The sequence below is a fragment of the Lissotriton vulgaris genome, chromosome 1_2, assembly GCF_964263255.1.
Source record: "Lissotriton vulgaris chromosome 1_2, aLisVul1.2, whole genome shotgun sequence".
Classification (NCBI taxonomy): Eukaryota; Metazoa; Chordata; class Amphibia; order Caudata; family Salamandridae; genus Lissotriton; species Lissotriton vulgaris.
Genome location: NC_141686.1, coordinates 108,401,974 through 108,420,989, shown reverse-complemented (window position 1 = coordinate 108,420,989; position 19,016 = coordinate 108,401,974). Strand labels below are relative to the sequence as shown.

At 49.3% G+C, this 19,016-nt stretch overlaps 1 protein-coding gene across 1 annotated transcript in view; it reads left to right on the top strand.

Annotated features, from left to right (window-relative positions):
* The window catches only part of LOC147734643 (protein mono-ADP-ribosyltransferase PARP12-like), a 324,308-nt gene extending 306,216 nt beyond the window's left edge, over positions 1–18,092 (top strand). Inside the window, exon 14 of the mRNA XM_086952940.1 lies at positions 17,630–18,092. Coding sequence (XP_086809066.1) covers positions 17,630–17,937 — 308 coding nt within the window. The 3' untranslated portion in view covers positions 17,938–18,092. The remainder of the gene's footprint in view (positions 1–17,629) is intronic.
* Positions 18,093–19,016: the final 924 nt, after the last annotated feature.

Here is a 19,016-nt window from a genome sequence, read left to right as displayed (position 1 = left end):
AATAAAAAATATCATATTACAAATTAAAACATCAAAAATTTGAATCGTCTTTTTTTTGTTGAATTTTTTTATTGAAAGTTATGCACATTACATACTTGGTATTACGAAGTGCTTCAGGTGTTTAAACAAACATACAAACATGTGGCATTAAACATGTGAGACATACATTCTGGTTGATCGAGTATACAGTATATGTGACGTAGTGGTTTGACAAGATTAATATGGCGCAGTCAATTTAAGCCTCAGAGTCGGACAGTGCATCAGTGCTCTGTGAACAAAGATACTGCAACAGTGTCTCCCAAATATCCTTGGGCCTAGATGTGGCGGGCAGTTCTTCAGCGTTTAGGGCCAGGGTCTCTTGACAGTACACCAAGTCCTTTAGCCAGTTTGTAACCGAGGGACAGACGCGGCTCTCCCAGCACATGGCCACTCTGTGTTTAGCCAGCAATAACACTATTTTGATACATTTTGCATAGTACTACCCGCAGAGTCGGGATGAAGCCCAACAAACACACTTGTGGGGCGCATTCCATGGTGAGGTCCGCATTGTCAAGTAATATGTTTATCACAGCTATCCAATATTTCGCCACTTTATTACATTCCCATGCTAGGTGCCAGAAATCCAACCCTGGGACTTTGCCCCACTTACATCTATCATGGTCTCTGAGACCGCATTTATATAGCTTAGATGGTGTGTGGTAAACTTTTGCAAATACTTGAAGTGTATTATGTGTAGGATGCCATTGGATGTGAGTGCTTTAGTTATTTGGCAGCAATATTCCCAGTCCTTCGTTGTGAGTGGTGGGTCCAACTTTTTGTTACATAGCTCCAGACTTTTGTTTTGTGATAGTGGAAAGTCATTCCTTGCTACTCGATAAAGTTTAGTCACCAATTTATGTCTTGTAGGGCTAGTGAGTAGTGTGTGTCGGGATTGTAGTGTTGGGGGATCTACTGGGAACGTGGAATAGTGTGTCTGCAGTGCCTTTCTGAGCCTATGGATAGTAAAGATGAAAAGAGTTGTCTGATTTTGAATATAGCTGTGATCCACTTGCTGTATGAAGATATCATTAGGGAACAGATCCTGCATTCTATCAATACCTGCGAGAGCTAGAGTATGAATTGCGCCTGTCTCTTGTGCGACTGAAATCCCAGCATGATTTGCTAGAGGCAGAAGTGGGGAGTATATCGGACGTTTGCCTGCTCTATGACCCAATGCTTGCCAAGCAGCGATGGTAGTATCTACAGTATTGATCTCTAACCGGGGTGTGCCCCTATGTGTATGGGTTAGCATGGATCCTGGAGGGACAGGGTGCACTTCACCATCCTCCACAGCCACATGTGGTACATAATTGTGGGTTTGGTACCAGTAGTGTGCATACTGGCCCTGTGCACAAAAGTAGTAAAGGTATATATCAGGCACACTAAAGCCTCCCCTGCTGTAGTCAAGGGCAAGAGTCACAAGGCTCACAAGAGCCTGTGTACCACCCCCATATTAACTTAATTAAAAGCGTGCGTATCATTTTAAACAATATTGTAGGTAGTAATAAAACTGAAGAAGTAGAGGAGTTTATTTAGAATGACCATTTTTACCAGTGCCATCCGATCCGCTAATCAACCTATCCACCTGCTATTCAAGCTTTATGCAGGCGGTTCCATAACTTACGTGGATCACAACTTCTGGGTCTCGATGCACCCACACTCCCTGGTACTTTACTGGTTCTGTTGACCACAACAGGGGGAACTCCAATGTGTGGGGAGAGTGATAGCAGTGAGCGGGACAATTATCGACTTAGACCAGTTAATGGTAAGGCCCAGAGAACCACCCAAAGTGAATATATTCCCTAAGCACTGTAGATAGAAAGGTCTGTGGCTCTCTTACAAATAGTAACATGTCGTCTACATAGAGTGATATACTCACAGGCGGTGGACAAACTGCAGTGCTGCCGCTCTGTGACATTGCCTAATAATACAAGCAAGAGGTTATTGTACTATTTCAAATACGAGCGACAAGAGGGGGCAGCCCTGTCTCGTCCCTCTGCAGATGGAGATGGAATCTGAGGTTATGCCCTCAATGCGTATCCGCGCTAAGGGAGCGACGTATGGCAGACGTATCCAGTTGGTAAACAATGGTGGAAAGCCCATCTGAGCAAGGATGCGAAAAAGATAACTCCACTCTATAGAGTCGAATGCTTTGGCTGCACCAAGCATCACAGCTGCCACTTGTAACCATGGGTCAAGAATATGGTACATAGCAAACAGTGTTCGGAGGGTGTGGGATGTTGATCTCTCGGGTATGAAGCCGGACTGATCCTGTAAGACTAGATGGGGCATTTGAGGTATGAGTCTGGTAACCAATATTTTCGCCAACAGTTTTGCGTCTATATTTATGAGTGTGAGTGGGCGATGGGAATCACATCGGTTATATGGTTTATTTTTTTAAGCAGGGCGATGATGAGGGCCACCCGGAGCGTTGTAGGGAGTGAGCCAACTTCGTAAGCCTCCGCGGACATTTCAAGGAGATAGGGAGGCAGTTCCTCCGCGAAGTCCTTGCAGAACTCGCAGGTGAGGCCATTGGGGCCTGGGGCTATTTTATTCGGAAGGGATCTTATTACCATTTTGATACCTTCCTCTGTTATAGGTTAGCAGAGGTATTCTCTATTGACATCTGAGAGTCATGCCAGGGCGATGTCTGATAGATAATCGCCAAGTTCTGTGGCCGGTGTGCTGGGTTTTGATGCATACATATCTGCATATGCTGCCTGGAATGGCCCAACTATATCTCTGTAGGGAGTGAGCCAACTTCGTAAGCCTCCGCGGACATTTCAAGGAGATAGGGAGGCAGTTCCTCCGCGAAGTCCTTGCAGAACTCGCAGGTGAGGCCATTGGGGCCTGGGGCTATTTTATTCGGAAGGGATCTTATTACCATTTTGATACCTTCCTCTGTTATAGGTTAGCAGAGGTATTCTCTATTGACATCTGAGAGTCATGCCAGGGCGATGTCTGATAGATAATCGCCAAGTTCTGTGGCCGGTGTGCTGGGTTTTGATGCATACATATCTGCATATGCTGCCTGGAATGGCCCAACTATATCTCTGGTGGACTAATGATCTACCTTGGTGTGTTATTGTAATGATGGTGTGTGCATCTTCTCTAGCTTTGATTTTCATAGCTAATGTATGACCCGGCCTACCCCCCTCTCCATATGTGCGGGCAACACGGCGTTTGGATAGATAGTGAACTTCATCTTCCGCTAATGAATTGTATTTGGTGATGGATTCCTTTATGTGGGCGAGAAGTGCCAAGTTAGGGTATCGGTTCTAATCTCTCTCAAGGCCCTGCAGGGTGCGTTCAGTCTGGGACAACTGGCCACGGATATCTATTAGTATGCCTGCGGTCGTTCCAATAAACACCCCCCGAATCGTTGCTTTGAAGGCTTCCTAAAGGGTAGACGTACTGTCCACTGTGCCCCTGTTCAGCTCAAAATATTATTGTGTTATCTCCTCCCGTATAGTGTGTGTGAAAAGGGGATCGAGTAATGCTTTACTACGAAAGCGCCATGTGAACTGCTGTGAGAATGCTTGTGGGATGTGAAGTTCAAGCCTAACAATGTTATAGTCTGATAATGTTCTGGGGAGCACCTCTATATCAAATACCCAGATGGTGCTGATGTTGCTCATTAGCCAGTAATGCAGACAGGTCCAACTGGCATAAGCGGTGGAAACATGTGTACCTGCAAGTGTAATCGGGTTGCGCAGGCGCCACACATTAGATAGCGCGTGCTCCATTGATAAATACACTCAACTTGTCTTTTCTTGGATCTAGATTGGTATTCAGGCCCCCCCCCCCCCCCCCAGTATGGTAGCTTCTGGCCTTTCCCCCAGTATGGAGAATATGCACTCGTAAAAATCAGAGTCATCTACTATCATTACACATTCACCAAAGTGATGAGGGACCCCCTAGCTTACAGTGACTTAAGGCGTACATTCCAGCATCATCTGTGCAACTTTTGATCATAGTGTAGGGTAGGATTCTCTTTATGAGGGTAAGAACCCCTCTAGCATATGATGAATATGAAAAGGCCTGCCGTTAACCTGCCCATTTAGACCCCACCTGCGCCCTGTGCAGCATTTTAGGTGTGTTTCCTGTGTAAATACAATGTTTACATTGTGTCGATCCAGGTAAGCTAGCGCCTGTCTTATTCTTTTGAGGGTATTGAGTCTGCATACATTCCATGTTAAACAAACAATTTTTCCATGAGCCATCTAAGACCTGCGGATGTAACATATGACATGCTCTACAAGACGTCCTTTCTGTAACACTGTATGTCATTCAACCGAATGGCTTAGTACTTATCAGCCACAACAACCCATTCACTATGTCCCCCCTCCCACCCAAACCCCCCACCCACTTCAGCAACCCTAACCTGCCAAAGCCATCCCGAACCGCTCCAAGAAAATAGTGATCCCATAGCATCAGTGGGGAACACGCGCGGGGGTTGCAGGAGCACAACGTTCCTCCCAGGTATAAAGGGTGGTGACCGGAGTCGGATAATACTAGTTCCCACCTTAGCCAACATACGAATCATTGTAGATCATTGATAACAGTAGGAAAGACTATAAACAAGTTTGATAAAGGCGAAGTCTTATCTGCCAGTTCCAGGTACGAGCCGCCCATTTGGTGTCATTTGTGCACAGGGCTCCACCAAGCGAGTCCGACCCTAGGCTCCAAAGGCTAAACCGCTCTCAGCAGAAAGAATTATTTTTCTTTTCAGACGTTAATGTCACTCCGTCGTCCTCTGCGAGCCTGCATCATTGTCATCATCCTCCAGAGTGGGAGAAGTCTTGACCTTGCTTTTTAATGTTTTGTCATAGTCCATTGCAGCTTTTGACGTGGTGAAGATTCTAGATCTGCCATTCATTTCAATGCCCAGTCGGGCTGAATACAACATTGCATAAGGGACTTTTTCAGACATCAATATTTTCTTTGCCGGTTGAAATTATTTTCGCGCTGCCTGCACTACCGCGGTGAAGTCTGGGTAGAAGGCCAAAGTGTTGCCCTCATGGACAATTGTTCCTTTTTCCGTGGCCATGCGTAGAACAGCATCTCGGTCTCTATAATTGAGAATATATGCGATTATGGGGCGCGGAGGCGACCCAGGTGGTGGTCTGGCAGCCAGGGAGAGATGGGCTCATTCCACAATCAGAACAGATGACAAGTTTTCTGCCCCAAAGATCGTCTGTAGCAGGGACTCTGTACGTTTCGAGGCAGCACGTGTTTGTGGGTTTCGGCAGTCCCATAATGCGCAGATTGTTGTGTCTGGAGCGCCCCTCGGTGTCTTCGTTCTTGGCCTGTATCACCTCGAGCACCCTCTCTTTGGTTGACGTCTTTGTGGTCACCTGCTGTAGCCCATCCTCGGCTTCCGATATACACGTTTCCGCCTCTCCAAGTTGTAGAGCGTGTTTGTCCAGTTTAGTTGACATATGGTCCATTCTCAAGTTAAAGTTGTCGATCTTGCCATCTATGGTTTGGAGACTACTTTGAACTGCAGCAATTGTTTTTTCAATCGCAGCCAAACTGCCTGTGGGGCTGTCTAGTTCAGAGTCCGATGTGGCATGTTGTTGTGTCTTGCTGGATTTTCTAGGCTCAAACGTGAGCTGGGGCTGCCCTCATTCCGTTTTGCTCATCTTGCAGCCTGAGCTCGTGTATTTTTTTTTCATGCAGACAGATGCAGGGAGTGCGCGAGATCACCGCAACGTTGTAGAGGGAACTCGGCTCGCCCTGACAATGTCCAGCATAGCCCCCACCACTGAGGCAGAGCAAGCAGCACTAAGATGGATCCCAGGCAGGGCCCCAAAGAGGCCGATCTCACGTGTTCACAGTTGTTCTCCCAATCTAGGTCCACAATGTTAGGGTAGCGAAGGGGAGCCGGCATGCCCCACACCAGCGTACAAACTTTGTAGTAGGTTTATAGTTCCCCACAGCGATGGCGCGATCACCAAAACTCTACTCTTTATATGATGAGACTGGCCAGCAGATTGCGTGGGGCCACACCTCGGTGCACTGTTTTGAGGCAGCACAGGAAGCAGGTGGTGTTTGACACTTCAGCGCTCCGCTTCTCAGGGGGGCGCGGGTTCCTCCACATTGTCGCAGATGCAGATGCCCGCTGCCAGCACAAGCCAGGCAAGGTAAAGGGGTTGCGGGCCACACCCCTCACTCCATGAGCAGGACGACCAGGATACTGTAGGCCTCAGCGCGGGCCCCCTCCACCACTCTCTCATCCTAGCGGACTACTCCCAGAATGGACCCAGGGTACCGGAGTGATAATAGCAGCGATGATGCCAGGTGCAGCCGCGCAGGGCTTCGACGCCAAGGGAGCGCCGGACAAGGCCATACATCTCACAGCCCCCGGGAGTCCGGTGTCAGTGGAGGCTGGTTATGCACATCAAGCGGGCGGCCCGGCAACACAGTCCGTGCTTGTCTCGACGGCCCACACTCACCGGGCACTCCGCGATCCCCAAGGTCCACCAGGCAGCCGCTCGTCTCCCAGCCTCTCCCAGCAATCACAGCACCTCAGCAGCCCGCAGGTTCACACCGAGCACCGGACCGCTTCCTAGGCCGCCATTTTGAGAGGTAGGGTCTATGGGGAAAGATGCTGAATTTAGTGCCCTCGCCTTCTCCAATGTAATTATTTTCTTGTCAATATGTTGGCTGAGGTGCCGCGCAGTTGTGTTACTTCTATTGCTGTGTTATTTACGGGCTGGAACTGTAGGATAAAATTACAGGATAGTCACTCCGGAGAGCAGAGCTGCACTAAAGCGTGGTCATCTAGCCTAGCGCCCTCTAGCGCCCCCCTTTAACAGTGAGTGCAACAGTAGGGGAAAGTGTTGAATAGCGAAGGGGTAAAACTTACTATTCCGACTCCAGTGAGTGCAACAGTAGAGAAAGCATTGGATAGCTGAGAGGTAACACTTACTATTCCCACTCCAGTGAGTGCAAGAGTAGGGAAAGTGTTGGATAGCGGAGGAGTACAATTACTATTCCCACACCAGTGAGTGCAACAGTAGGGAAAATATTGTATAGCAGAGGAGTAAATATTAAAAATGTACAAAAGATAGAAACATTATAATGTTAAAAAAATGTACGCAATGTTAAAATGTGATGCTGTGCATTTGGATGTATGACATTACAACGCATGCTTTTACATCGCATGCTTTTACATCGCAACTTTTACAACGCATGCCTTTACCACGCATAGTGTTGAGGGGTGCTGGATAGTGAATAGTTTAGCTTACCATTCCCACTCCAGTCCCCGTGGATAGTAGGGAAGGTGTTGGATAGTAAATTAAATCTATTCCATATCCTAGAGCGCCCCCCACCGCAATGCGTTGTAATGGTTTGCGTTGTAAAAGTTGCGATGTAAAAGCACTGCGCGGTAAAAGTTGCGTTGTAAAGGATGTTTCCCATGCATTTGCCTGCACTACTTGACAGGCACCACGTAGTGCCTACCACATAAGGCAGGGGAATGCAGGGGGGTATCCAGCAACACCTCCCCCTGACACAAGGGGGTCCGAAACGGTCCCCCAAACCCAATACCTGCAGCATCGCCGCCATGGAAAGGTCGTTTTTTACCCACATCCTAATTTGGTGAACTGTGCCTGCTAGGTACCGCCACCATTTTAGGCACCCTGCACCGACCGCCAAGCAATCTGAACGATTGCCTTTGGCGGTGAAGTGGCTGACAGACTTTGCGTCCAACATGGTACCCACTGCCATCCTAATTGGGTGGTGGGTAAATCGCTGCAAGATGGCAGAAAGAACGCCACGCAGTGCCACCATCCTAATCGGCCCCTATATTTCTTACCTCTAAGTCGATATTCTTGACCACGATATTCTTGCTGTTGATATTTCTGCATCACGATATTTCCAACTCAATATTTGTGTATGTCTACATTTCTAACTCGATATTCTGTCTGTTCACCTGCACAGAGGCTCAAATGTGAACTGAAGCAGAGTAGCTGCGTGATCTCATTCCCTAGTTCAATTCCTCCTCTGTACTGGCGCACAGAGGTTCTAAAGTGAATTAATGTTCTGGTCTCTGACAGTCGTCTACCTCTAGAAGTAACCACCTTTGAGTCCCTCTTTCTTTGTGTTGACCTGTGATGTGATTACATGGACCAAGTAATACTTGCAGTGTCTCAGAATCTCTGGTGATGGGAAACACCAAGCAATATTACTTGTGGTTTAGGATTCCTTCCTGGTGAGCTCTAACTAATCAGTATGTGTTGCTGTAGTTTCAATTAGTATACCATAGCTGGACACAAGATCAGGACACCTTTTTCCGGGTGTGACAAAGTAGCCGTGCAATTGGCTTGACCTTCATTTGTAACATGACATCTTCTTGAGGGCTTTAATTGAATTAACAGCCAATAGATGTCCTCTAGAACATTAAATAGCCACAGAAGGCCAGCACTAGCCCTGAAGGCTATAATTCCTGTAAAAGTTCCTAACATACCCTTCAAGAGCCCCTTTAAATGTCTGACTGATGTTGTCCTAAGTCCAAAATGTGTGGTTATATTCTCTAATTGTGGCATTATATCACTCTTTTAGCGTCATTGTACTCCTCAAAAATTCAAGCATTCATATAATTAATAGTGATATATATATATATTGAAAATTCTGTAGTTTTGCAGCCTTTCCCTTACAACTAATAACTGATAATTGTGAGGAGAACCATTAAATGTCATTGGTACTGCACATTTTCTTGTCCACATAAAACCTGCACCAGCATGGTATGCCATGAATATTTAGACATCAGTGTTGTTTTTCTTTTTTTTAAATTAAATTTATACTTTATTACACCCTCAATTCACATACACAGCCGACATCGCCTACAACCCGGAGGCCGGCGGCATCAAAAAATCACCCTCCAATCCCTGGGTAAAGGTAAGTTACACAGCCGTAAAGACCAACAGCCCGAGGGCCTGGCGGCGAAACTACAGGTGTGGAATAAGTGTGCAGAGGCATTAGATCATAGTAGCAACCATTGAGTGATCACAACATATAAGAAGAATGCACACCCCGCAGCGCCATCAATATCCGTCCCAGGTGCAGCATGGCGTGCCAGACTGGAAGGATCGAAGTAGCCACCCGGGAAGAACTGCGTATAAACCCAGAGTCGGAGTCATCACCAAAGGGGACCCAGGGAAAGGTGTATAAAGGGGGGTGAAACCCCTCAGACAATAACAAACCCACCCACCCCGAAAGAAGAACAAGCCAGACTACTTGAACCGGTGTCCACCACCCACCTCCCACTCTGCACCACAACCATGGACCCCTCAGCCAGGCTAAGGGAGATAAGCAAATGCCCGCTAGGGCGGGATAACGCTCAGGGAAGGGGACAGCGGTTGCCACAAGCTAGGACAGCAGTCACAAGCAGCCCCCAACACAAAACAATTTAAAGATCAGGCACGATTCACCACACTGTCACAACGCTAAGGCCTTCAACTGACACACTCCCCATCCACAGCTGACGCAGTCCCCTCCTCCTGTAGCACATCCAGCTCCACACTCTCTGGATCCGACTCACCATCCTCTTTCGCACTTTGAAACGCCCTAAACAACCCCCAAAAGTTTTTGGGTCGACTCTTCGGAGGTAGGAGTTCACTATACACCTCCGATTGCGTGCAACAGTAAAGCAAGTCTGTCTCCCAACGTTTTTTAGTGGGAACTGGCCCCCGCATCCAGCACAGTGCTATCAGCCGCTTTGCCGTCAGTAATGCCATGTCCGCAAGCCGCCGCATAGCTACAGGAAGAGGTTTTGAAAAACCGAGTAAGGCGAGCGCCGGGTTAGGCAAGATCACTTCTCCAAGGATAGCGCTAAGGTCCGCAAAGACCTCTACCCAGTACTTATGTATGGCAGGACAAGTCCAGGCCATGTGGAGAAAGTCTGCCGTGTGAAAGTGGCAGCGCTCACACTCCGCTGAGTCCCTAAGGCCATACCTATGCAACCTCTCAGGCGTGTAGTAGACACGCTGTAGGAATTTAAAATGCACCAGGCGGTGCCTACCGTTGAGCGAGATTTTCCTAGTATTAGTCGCACAATAACGCCACATGTCGTCTGAGATGGGAGACTGGAGGTCAGCCTGCCAGGCCAATCGGGCCTTGGAGGGGGGATATTGCCGTTGTCTATCACCCAGTGACTTAAGAGCTGTGATCAGTTTGCGAGATGAGGGGGTCTTGATTACATAGGTGATTTCCGGCACTTCCGGCGGTTCAGCTAGGTCCAGGCCTAAAACGGCGAGGGCCGCTCTACGAACCCTGTGATATTTAAAACTATAAAGTAGCGTTGCCCCGGGATAGGATTGAAGGACCTGCTGCAGCGTTTTCAGGGTGCCCTTTGAGAAGAGATCTCCCATGGTAACAATGCCTAGGTCACGTAGCGCCTTCAGGACGCCCTTCTCAGTCAGTGGAGCCAACCAGGCTGCCCATTCTACACGGAGCAGAGGTGAATACAGCAGCGTGCACTCACGGGAGCCAATCAGTGCATGCCAAGCATGATTCGTGGCAGCTATAGAGTCCAGATTGCCGAACCTTCTATCAGGTGGATAACAGACTGTTGCCGGAAGCGGGACGCGGTCTGCAAAGAGTCGCTCCAGTTTCACATGAGGGATACCTGGATCCCCATGAATCCACGTATGTAGATGTGCACCCTGAGCAATCCTATAGTATCGCTCCAGGTCTGGAGCCCCAAGGCCTCCCTGTTCATACGGAAGGGTGAGCGTTTGCCACTGCACCCGCGGCTGTTTGCCCCCCCCACGCCAGGCGGACAAGTGTCTGGGTAAGCTGCCGGAAAAAGGCTTTGGAAAGGACTACTGGTATATTCACAAATAGGAAAAGGAACCTGGGGAGCACCACCATCTTCATGAGTGCAATCCTGCCCATGAGTGAAAGCGGGAGCCTGGACCACACTTCGACATCATCCACCAGTTTGGAGTAGGCGACTCCATAATTCTCGCGTATCAGGACCTCCGGATCCGTATGAATGCGTATCCCCAAGTAGCGGATAGAGTCCGTGGTCCATTGCAAGGGATACTCCGAGTCGAAAGGGAGCGTCACCGGCGTCAGGGGCAACGCCACTGACTTATTCCAGTTGACGCGGAGGCCCGAAAGAGCCCCGAACCTTACCACTTCCCGCAGCACCGCAGAGAGGTTAGTCTCCGGGTCCCGGACATATAGCAGAGTGTCATCCGCATATGTTGAGATACCGATCTGGTACGTCGGAAAGTTTATCCCTTCAAACCGATGATACTCTTGTATGGCGCAGGCGAGGGGTTCCGCTACCATGGCATACAGCAACGGAGAGAGGGGGCAACCCTGACGCGTGCCCCTCCCAATCTCGATGGGAGCAGTGACCAGGTTACCTATCTTTAGCCTCGCAGTAGGTTTGTAGTATAGGGCTCCCAACATTTGTAGAAACGGCTCGCCTAGGCCGAACTTATGAAGGACCCTCAGCATGAACGACCACTCAACAGAATCAAAGGCCTTCTCCATGTCCAAGAAGATGGCCACAGCTTTGTTTTCGTGTTTGACATGCTGGATCGTGCCCAGGACCGTGCGGATGTTATAAGTGAGATTGCGTGAGGGAACAAACCCAGCCTGCTCCGGGGCCACTAGGTCCGGGACCAGCAACGCCAAACGAGTCGCAAGCACCTTAGCATACAGTTTCGCGTCCACATTTATCAGCGATAGCGGTCGGTAGGAGCCACACTGATTAAGGGGTTTGCCAGGTTTCGGGATAGTAATAAGCAACGCCTCTCTCATGGATTTCGACATGCTGCCCTGCTGGCATACGTCATCGAACAAGAGCATCAAGTACGGGACAAGTTGGTCCTGAAAGGCCTTGTAGAAGGACACCGTGAGACCATCCGCTCCAGGGGCGCTACCAGATTTCATGCCCTCCAGCGCTTCCGTTATCTCCTCTTTCTGAATGGGTGCCATAAGAAACTCCCTCTGCCAGTCGGCCAGGAAGGGCATTTGGATGTAGCTTAAATAGTCGTCGATTTCGTCCTCGAGGTGTGCATCCCTCGAGGAGTAGAGGGCAGTGTAGTAGGGATGGAATTCAGCCAAGATATCCTGCTCCTCCGTAACCACCGCCCCAGGAGCTGTCACCAACTCCTCGATAACCAATGGGGGCTTACTGTTGCACATAAGTTTAGCTAGGAGTGCACCAGGCCGCTCCCGTTCCCCATACACACGCGCCGTCGCGTATTTGCCCATATGTTTAATTTCCCTGTCCGCTTCCTCCTGAAATTCATCTAGCAAGGACTTAAGCGAGACCGTATCAGCTGCGTCCCCCGAGTCCACCGCCCGACTATCCAGGTCAGCGAGCTGTGTTTCGAGCAATTGCAGGCGTCGCCTGATAGCTTTGAGCACCCCAGAATGCTTCGCCATAGTCATCCCTCTGATGTAAACCTTAAATGCATCCCAGAGAACTTGAACGCTATCCACTGAGCCCACATTGGTTGCGAAATAGGCCTCTATGTCTCCGGCGAGTTCCCCTCTGAAAACCTCATCTAAGAGGGAATACGGGGGGAACCTCCACGTGAATGGGGGAATCCTCCTGGGAGGAGCCACCAGCAACAAGAGCAAGGGCGAGTGATCAGACAGCGTGCGCAGGAGAACCGTACAACCCTTAACCATATCTAGCAAAGAGCGGGAAACGAACCAATAATCTATGCGTGTATGAGTGTTGTGATAGGCCGAGTAGTGAGTGAACCCACCCCGCCCCGAGTGTCTGTGTCGCCACACATCAAGCAAATCAAGTTTCACACATTCCGACAAAAGGAGGGACGCAGAGGCTGCAGGGGACCTAGGGGGGCCGGGTTCAGCACCAAGTTGAAATCCCCCCCCACAGCATTCTAGAGCCCACAAACTGCCTGCAGCTGTCAGCAAGCGAAGAATAGAACTCCAGGGAATCGTAGTTGGGGCCATACACATTCACCAGCAAGAGATCATGATCCTTTCCAACACAACGTGCAACCACATACCTCCCCTCCGTGTCTACCGCCACCCGGGTCAGCGACAATCGGGATTTGGGATTAGCCCAGATGAGCACCCCCCTAGCATGGGTTGTGAACCCCGCAGCGACACAAGCGGGGCCAAGGCCCCTCACCTACAACATAGGGCTGGAAAGCGGCAGATGTGTTTCCTGCAGTAAAGCAAGGTCAATGTGATGGCATTGTAAATATGCTAAGACCTTCCTGAGTTTGCGAAAATCGTTAAGCCCCCTCACGTTCCAGGTCAGCAATCGCAGAGAGGCCAGGGGGCTCTCCGTACTCAGTGATTCAGCGGTCGACATGGCAGATTAGAAAGTAAAATGTCGCAGAGCAGATAGTGTGGCAGACACAGTGCAGTAGTCGGCAAAAACAAACCCCCCACCCGGCAAACCCTGAACCCCAAACAGCATGGCAGCAACAGTACAAGAACACAGCCAACAACCACCCACCCACAGCCGACCAACCCCAACCCGGTCAGACAGAGCATAGCACTACCCACCCTGAACCCACCCGAAACACCCCACTACAAACCCAAGACCCCCCTAGAGGGTCAGAAAGCCGAAAGCGCAGAGGCAAAAGTTCTGGCTAGACTACAATACTCTCTAATAAGGGCCAGATACAGTCGTTGCTCCCAGCCCCACCCCCATTGCGTTCGGCACCCCACCTAAGCCCCAGCAGCAGAACAAGCAGAGTGGTGAATAATCAGTCCCAACGTTCCACCAGGAGCACCCCCCCGATAACAGAAGAAAAGCAACAAAAGTTCGAGCCCCATTCCGTGGCACCACCACGAGCCTGGCAATTTAAGGGTCACAAACCAACATTTTTTGAAGGCAAAGGAGAGTCACATCGAGTACTGGAATGCAATACATACAGTCGCAGTGAAGTAGCCAAGCCAAGCTACACGGCAAGGGACAGTTCAGCCCTGACCCTCCAAAGATACAGCTTCCTCATCCTCCGTACGCTGATCCCTCAGGCTGTTGCGCTGTTCTTTGGCCCATTCCTTAAGCGATTTTTTCAGGTCAGCCGGGTCGGTGAAAAAATGCGAATGACCTTGTTTATTGATCCGGAGTCTCGCCGGGTATAGCATGGCATAGTCGAGCCCCATGTCTCGCATCTGTTTCTTGTAGGGGGCGAATCGCTTCCGCTCCTCTTGCACCCTAGCTGTGAAGTCAGGGTAGAGGGAAATGTTCATTCCTTCAAACTGCAATTCCCCCTTTTCCCTCGCCAGACGGAGGGCCAGGTCGCGGTCCCTGTAGTTCAAAGGTTTTGCAATGATTGGTCTCGGGGGGAGGCCAGGCTGCGGCTTGGGACCAAGAGTGCGATGGGCCCTCTCAACAATAAACATGGGGGAGAAGACGTCCTCCCCCAGGAGCTTGTGAAGCAACTTCTCGACGAACAGTTCCATCTTTCCGGTGTTGGTGGATTCCGCAACCCCCGTGATGCGGACGTTGGAGCGCCGTGAACGCGCCTCCAGATCCTCTGTTTTGTCCTGTATGACCTGGAGGAGGCGGCCGAATTGCTTACGGTCCTTATCCCACTCCGTTCGGGCCTCCTCCGCCTCCGTCAGCCTACGCTCCGCCATGTCCAAACGTTCCGCATGTTTGTCCACCCTCTCGGACATCCGGTCCATACGGAATGATAAGGCGTCGATTTTCGAGCCGATCGCTGACATACTTTCCTGCAGGCCTTTCTCCATGGCGCCGAGCATTTCGCGAATGTCCGCACAGAGCGAGCCTTCCGCCGCCTGCGATGATGTTTCCGGAGGCGCACCCTCCGCGCCCCTTGGCCTCCGTTGCTCGAACGTGAGCTTCGGCTGATTTCTGTCGCCCTTCCCCATGGCAGAGTTCACAGAATATGGGCTAAGCAAGGAGCAAGAGGCGGCTCGATGTAGGGGGAGTGCCGGGGGAGCGAACTCCGCGAAGCAGTCCGGTGCGCAGCAAAGAATGGAGATCAAAGATGGCGGCCGCGGGCCGCGTGGCACAGACTAGCCCAGGGGGAGAAACCCAGACTCCAGACTCACGCCACGGAGCAGGTCACACCGCTGGGTGTCGAGAAGCGCCAGTACACACCAAAGCACACGTCCCAATACCAGTGTCTTTCCAGTCCTCAGGTCGATCAGAGTAGCGGCGGAGCCCGCCAGCCGGCAGCCGTAGGGCGCAACTTCCCGCGGTCCGGTCCGTAGGCCACTCCAGGGAGCCCCAGGCCTCCGCTAAGTAGCCGCAGCAAACACACACGAGGCAGAAGGGCAACAGTGAGCAAGCACTGGTGAGGACCAGTCCAGATTCAGCACAGGGTAGAAAGCAGTCCAGCAGATCGGGGCCACACAGCAACTTCACGCCGCACGTAGTGTTACGTAGGGCGGGCAGCTCCCAAGGATAGTCCGTGGATTGCGGCCTGGTCCGCCACTCCAAACTCCGCCGGTCCGTTGGTCGAAGCCACCACCGATTTCGAGCAGGAAAGGTGCCCCCAGCAGCTCTAGGGATCGTAGAAGCAAAATCCGCCCTCGCTGAGGACAGTGAGGCGCCAAAAAGGATCAATTTGATGAATATTAAAGGGGCTCAGGCGAGGAGCTCAGCTCTCATACGTCTTGCATGGACGCCAGCAAGCTCCGCCCCCCCATCAGTGTTGTTTTTCTATGCAGTTTATTGGTCACATCACTTGTGATCCTACCAGTGGTGCATTTGTGTTGTCAGCTTATTGGAGGTAGGTGCATTATGGTTGTGCATCAAACCACAACCGGGGAATGTCAACAAGTTTAGACAATAAGGCCTCTTCCTATGAAGGTTTTTAAGTGAATTTTTTCTGCACATTTCTGCTTCGTTAGAGTGCAGAGGCAGATTCAACATTTTGCCACAAATTCTCTGACATTAAGGGGCCTATTATGATGGCTGGCGAATCGCCCGGCCGGTGGTGTTGATCCGCCCACCATCACAACAACTACATTTCCCCCTGCCTCATTACAATGATGTGGGTACCGTGGCGGATGGAAAGTCCGTCCGTCGCTTTTCCGCTGGTCGGCAATCGTCATGATTGCCGGCCAGGCAGAAAAAGCCTGCTATATGGTGGAAGTACATTATGATGGCTGCAATGGGTATGCCTTTCCATGGCAGAGACTCCGCCATAGAAAGGCATGCGGCCCCCCGGTAGGGGTGGGAGGGTGACGGGCTACACTTGGGGGTTACCTATGGTTCCCCCCTTCATTGCCAGCACCACCCGCCACAATGTCAAAGATGCGGGGTGGCGGTCGCATCCTAATTGGCGGTGCGGGACCGTCGCACACCTGGCAGCTGGTCCCAGCAGCGCTAGGATGGCAGGCGGACTAAAGTTCCCCCACCATCCTAATGGGGCCCTAAGTATCAGGTACATTGCTATAGAGACACTAAAGACATAGATGCCCCATTCCAGAGTATAGACTGAGGGTCTGATTTAGTGTTTGGCTGAGGGAGTTTTTACCGACGCCATCGCAACGTTCTTTAATCCCACCATGGCGGGGCTACCTGGCCGCCAAACTTTTTTCCAGGACCCACTGTCACGGTGGTTCCTGTAAAGGCATTGCAAGTTTAAAGGATGACCCCTTCAACACAACGGAGAGATTTGTCAAACTTTCAATTTTTTCAAAATTTAACAAAGAAAATCACAATTCAGGATTGTTTTGACTTTTAAAGACATTGACCCCCTTTACCATGGAAGTTTTCTCCCATAGCATGGGGATCATTTTACTGTTTTCACTGTCCCTTACCTCCAGGCTATACCTGGTGGTAGTGAACAATGAAAACGTGTCATTTGTTTGCCCACTCTAAATAACGCAGGCAGAAAGATAGGAAAACTTAAGACAGTCATTATTCTGTTGGGTCCTATGAGGTATATGTCTGTCATCAGCGGAGATGAAGTAGTATCTGCTGTCGACACACTGAAGGTCCACCCAACTCTAATTGGGGCGGGCGGACCTTCAGTTTGGCAGAGAGGATACTCCTTCACCGTGGGACGGAGTACTCCATCTGGTAAACTCTAAGTCAGGCCCTTGGTATCAGGAGACTATTACATGCTGGATCATTGCACAGCAAACTATGCTGGCTCCCCCATGGTAAAGAAGCACAGTGGCCTTCCTGAACTAACTGCAGCGACTTACACAGTTGCAAGATGTACTGACCTTTCCAACATTTTACTTGGAGTCTGTTAACTTTAGGATCAAATTCAGCAATCCTGTGTCTAAAGGGACTCTACAGTGTGATGTAATGCTTTCTACTCGTTTGCATTCATAAGCCTGTCACATATGTCTAGCTTGCACCAGGCAGTGCATTTGCATTGGTGGGTTCGACCGATGGTACTTGCCTCGGATCTGTAGTCCAGTAATTCTTCTTTATTGCTGTTCTGTAGCTTGACACAGGTGTTATATTTGGCCATATGTCTGCGGAAGAGATCATTTCGTTGTCTGTTTATTTGAAACTATCATAGTGTACATTAACCATTCTTACTCTTTTTATTCCCTTTTCTGAACCAGAATTTATAAGTCCCTCTCTAAACTGCCTAATCACATTTGTAAATCACAACCTTTCTTGTTCTCCCTTCTTTAGGAAGTTACTTTTCCAGAGATGCCTCCTATTCTCACCAATATTGCCATTCCATCATGGAGAAGAAGTCTATGTTTCTGGCACGTGTTCTGGTTGGAGACTTTGTAAAAGGACATTCTAGCTACTTGAGTCCTCCAGCTAAACCAACCACCCCGAGGGAGTCCTACGACAGCTGTGTTGACATTGAAGGCAATCCATCCATTTATGTCATCTTTGACAAGCATCAGATCTACCCGGAGTATGTTCTGGAATATACAGAGTTCAAGATCAAGAAAAAGGGCAGTCAGGAGAAAAAATGCAACATCAGTTAAAGAAGAAGTTCAAATCGATGGTCCATAAGCAGATTTTATTTGTAAATTACCAGTTCTTAGAATTTTACAATATTACCCAGCATGATATTCTGCACTACAGAAGATTAATGTTTCTTGAGTAAATTAATAAATCACAAAAGTACTTATTTTGAAAATATATTTTGTTACTTTGTTAAGTGTAGTTCTCATAGCCTCGTATCCCTATAGCAGTAGGCACTTTTCCCTGTTTAAACTAAGATAGTGAGTGAGCAAATGTGAAGTTGTGCAGCCAGAATGTGCCTGTAATAAGAAAATAATTCGCACTTTTTAATGAGGAGACTACACTCTGCCACTTTTATTAACCCTTTAGCTGCTGGGCTTACCCTCCACCCCTGCAGTGCTGAGCTGTGTTTGGCTATTGAGCTTAGGGCTCCATAACTTTTTTCTACATATGGTATCTATGCCAAATTTGCGTCCTTTTTTCCAACATCCTGGGGATTTCTAAGGAATGCAGGATTTGGGGGTTTTCCTGGAGGGGAGTGAGTAAATAGGCAGAATATAGCAACATCTAGAGTGTTATTACAAAAATAGGAAAAAAAGTGCTCCATATAAAAGTGTCTGTTTTGTTTCCCGGTATCAACAAGCGGTTTGCTCTACTAAAGTCACCATCTTCCCAGCTTTCAGGAACATGCAGAGTTGAATTTAAAAAAAGGTTTGTACCACAGTTTTGGCATTTTTCAAAGAGGTAGGCTATTGGCCCTATTTTGGGCTCTCAACCTACTTCCAGTTTGTGGTGGACACAGTGAGAAACCCATGGATGATCCAGTAAAGGTATAGATTTCTGGAAAAGTAGACAAACATCTAAATTCAGCAAGAGGTCATATGTGTAGATCCTGCAAGGTTTTCATAATGAAATGACTGTTGAAATAAAGAGATATTAAAAGTGGGTAGGAGAAAACGTCCATTTGTGCAACACTTTATTCGTAACTTTTTGTCACAATGGCCTATTTACAAAACCAAGATACTATTAAGTCTGCTGGACCCTTCTGGTTGCTGGGATATATAGGTGATGCGTTGGTTCGTTATTCGCAGGCAGGTTA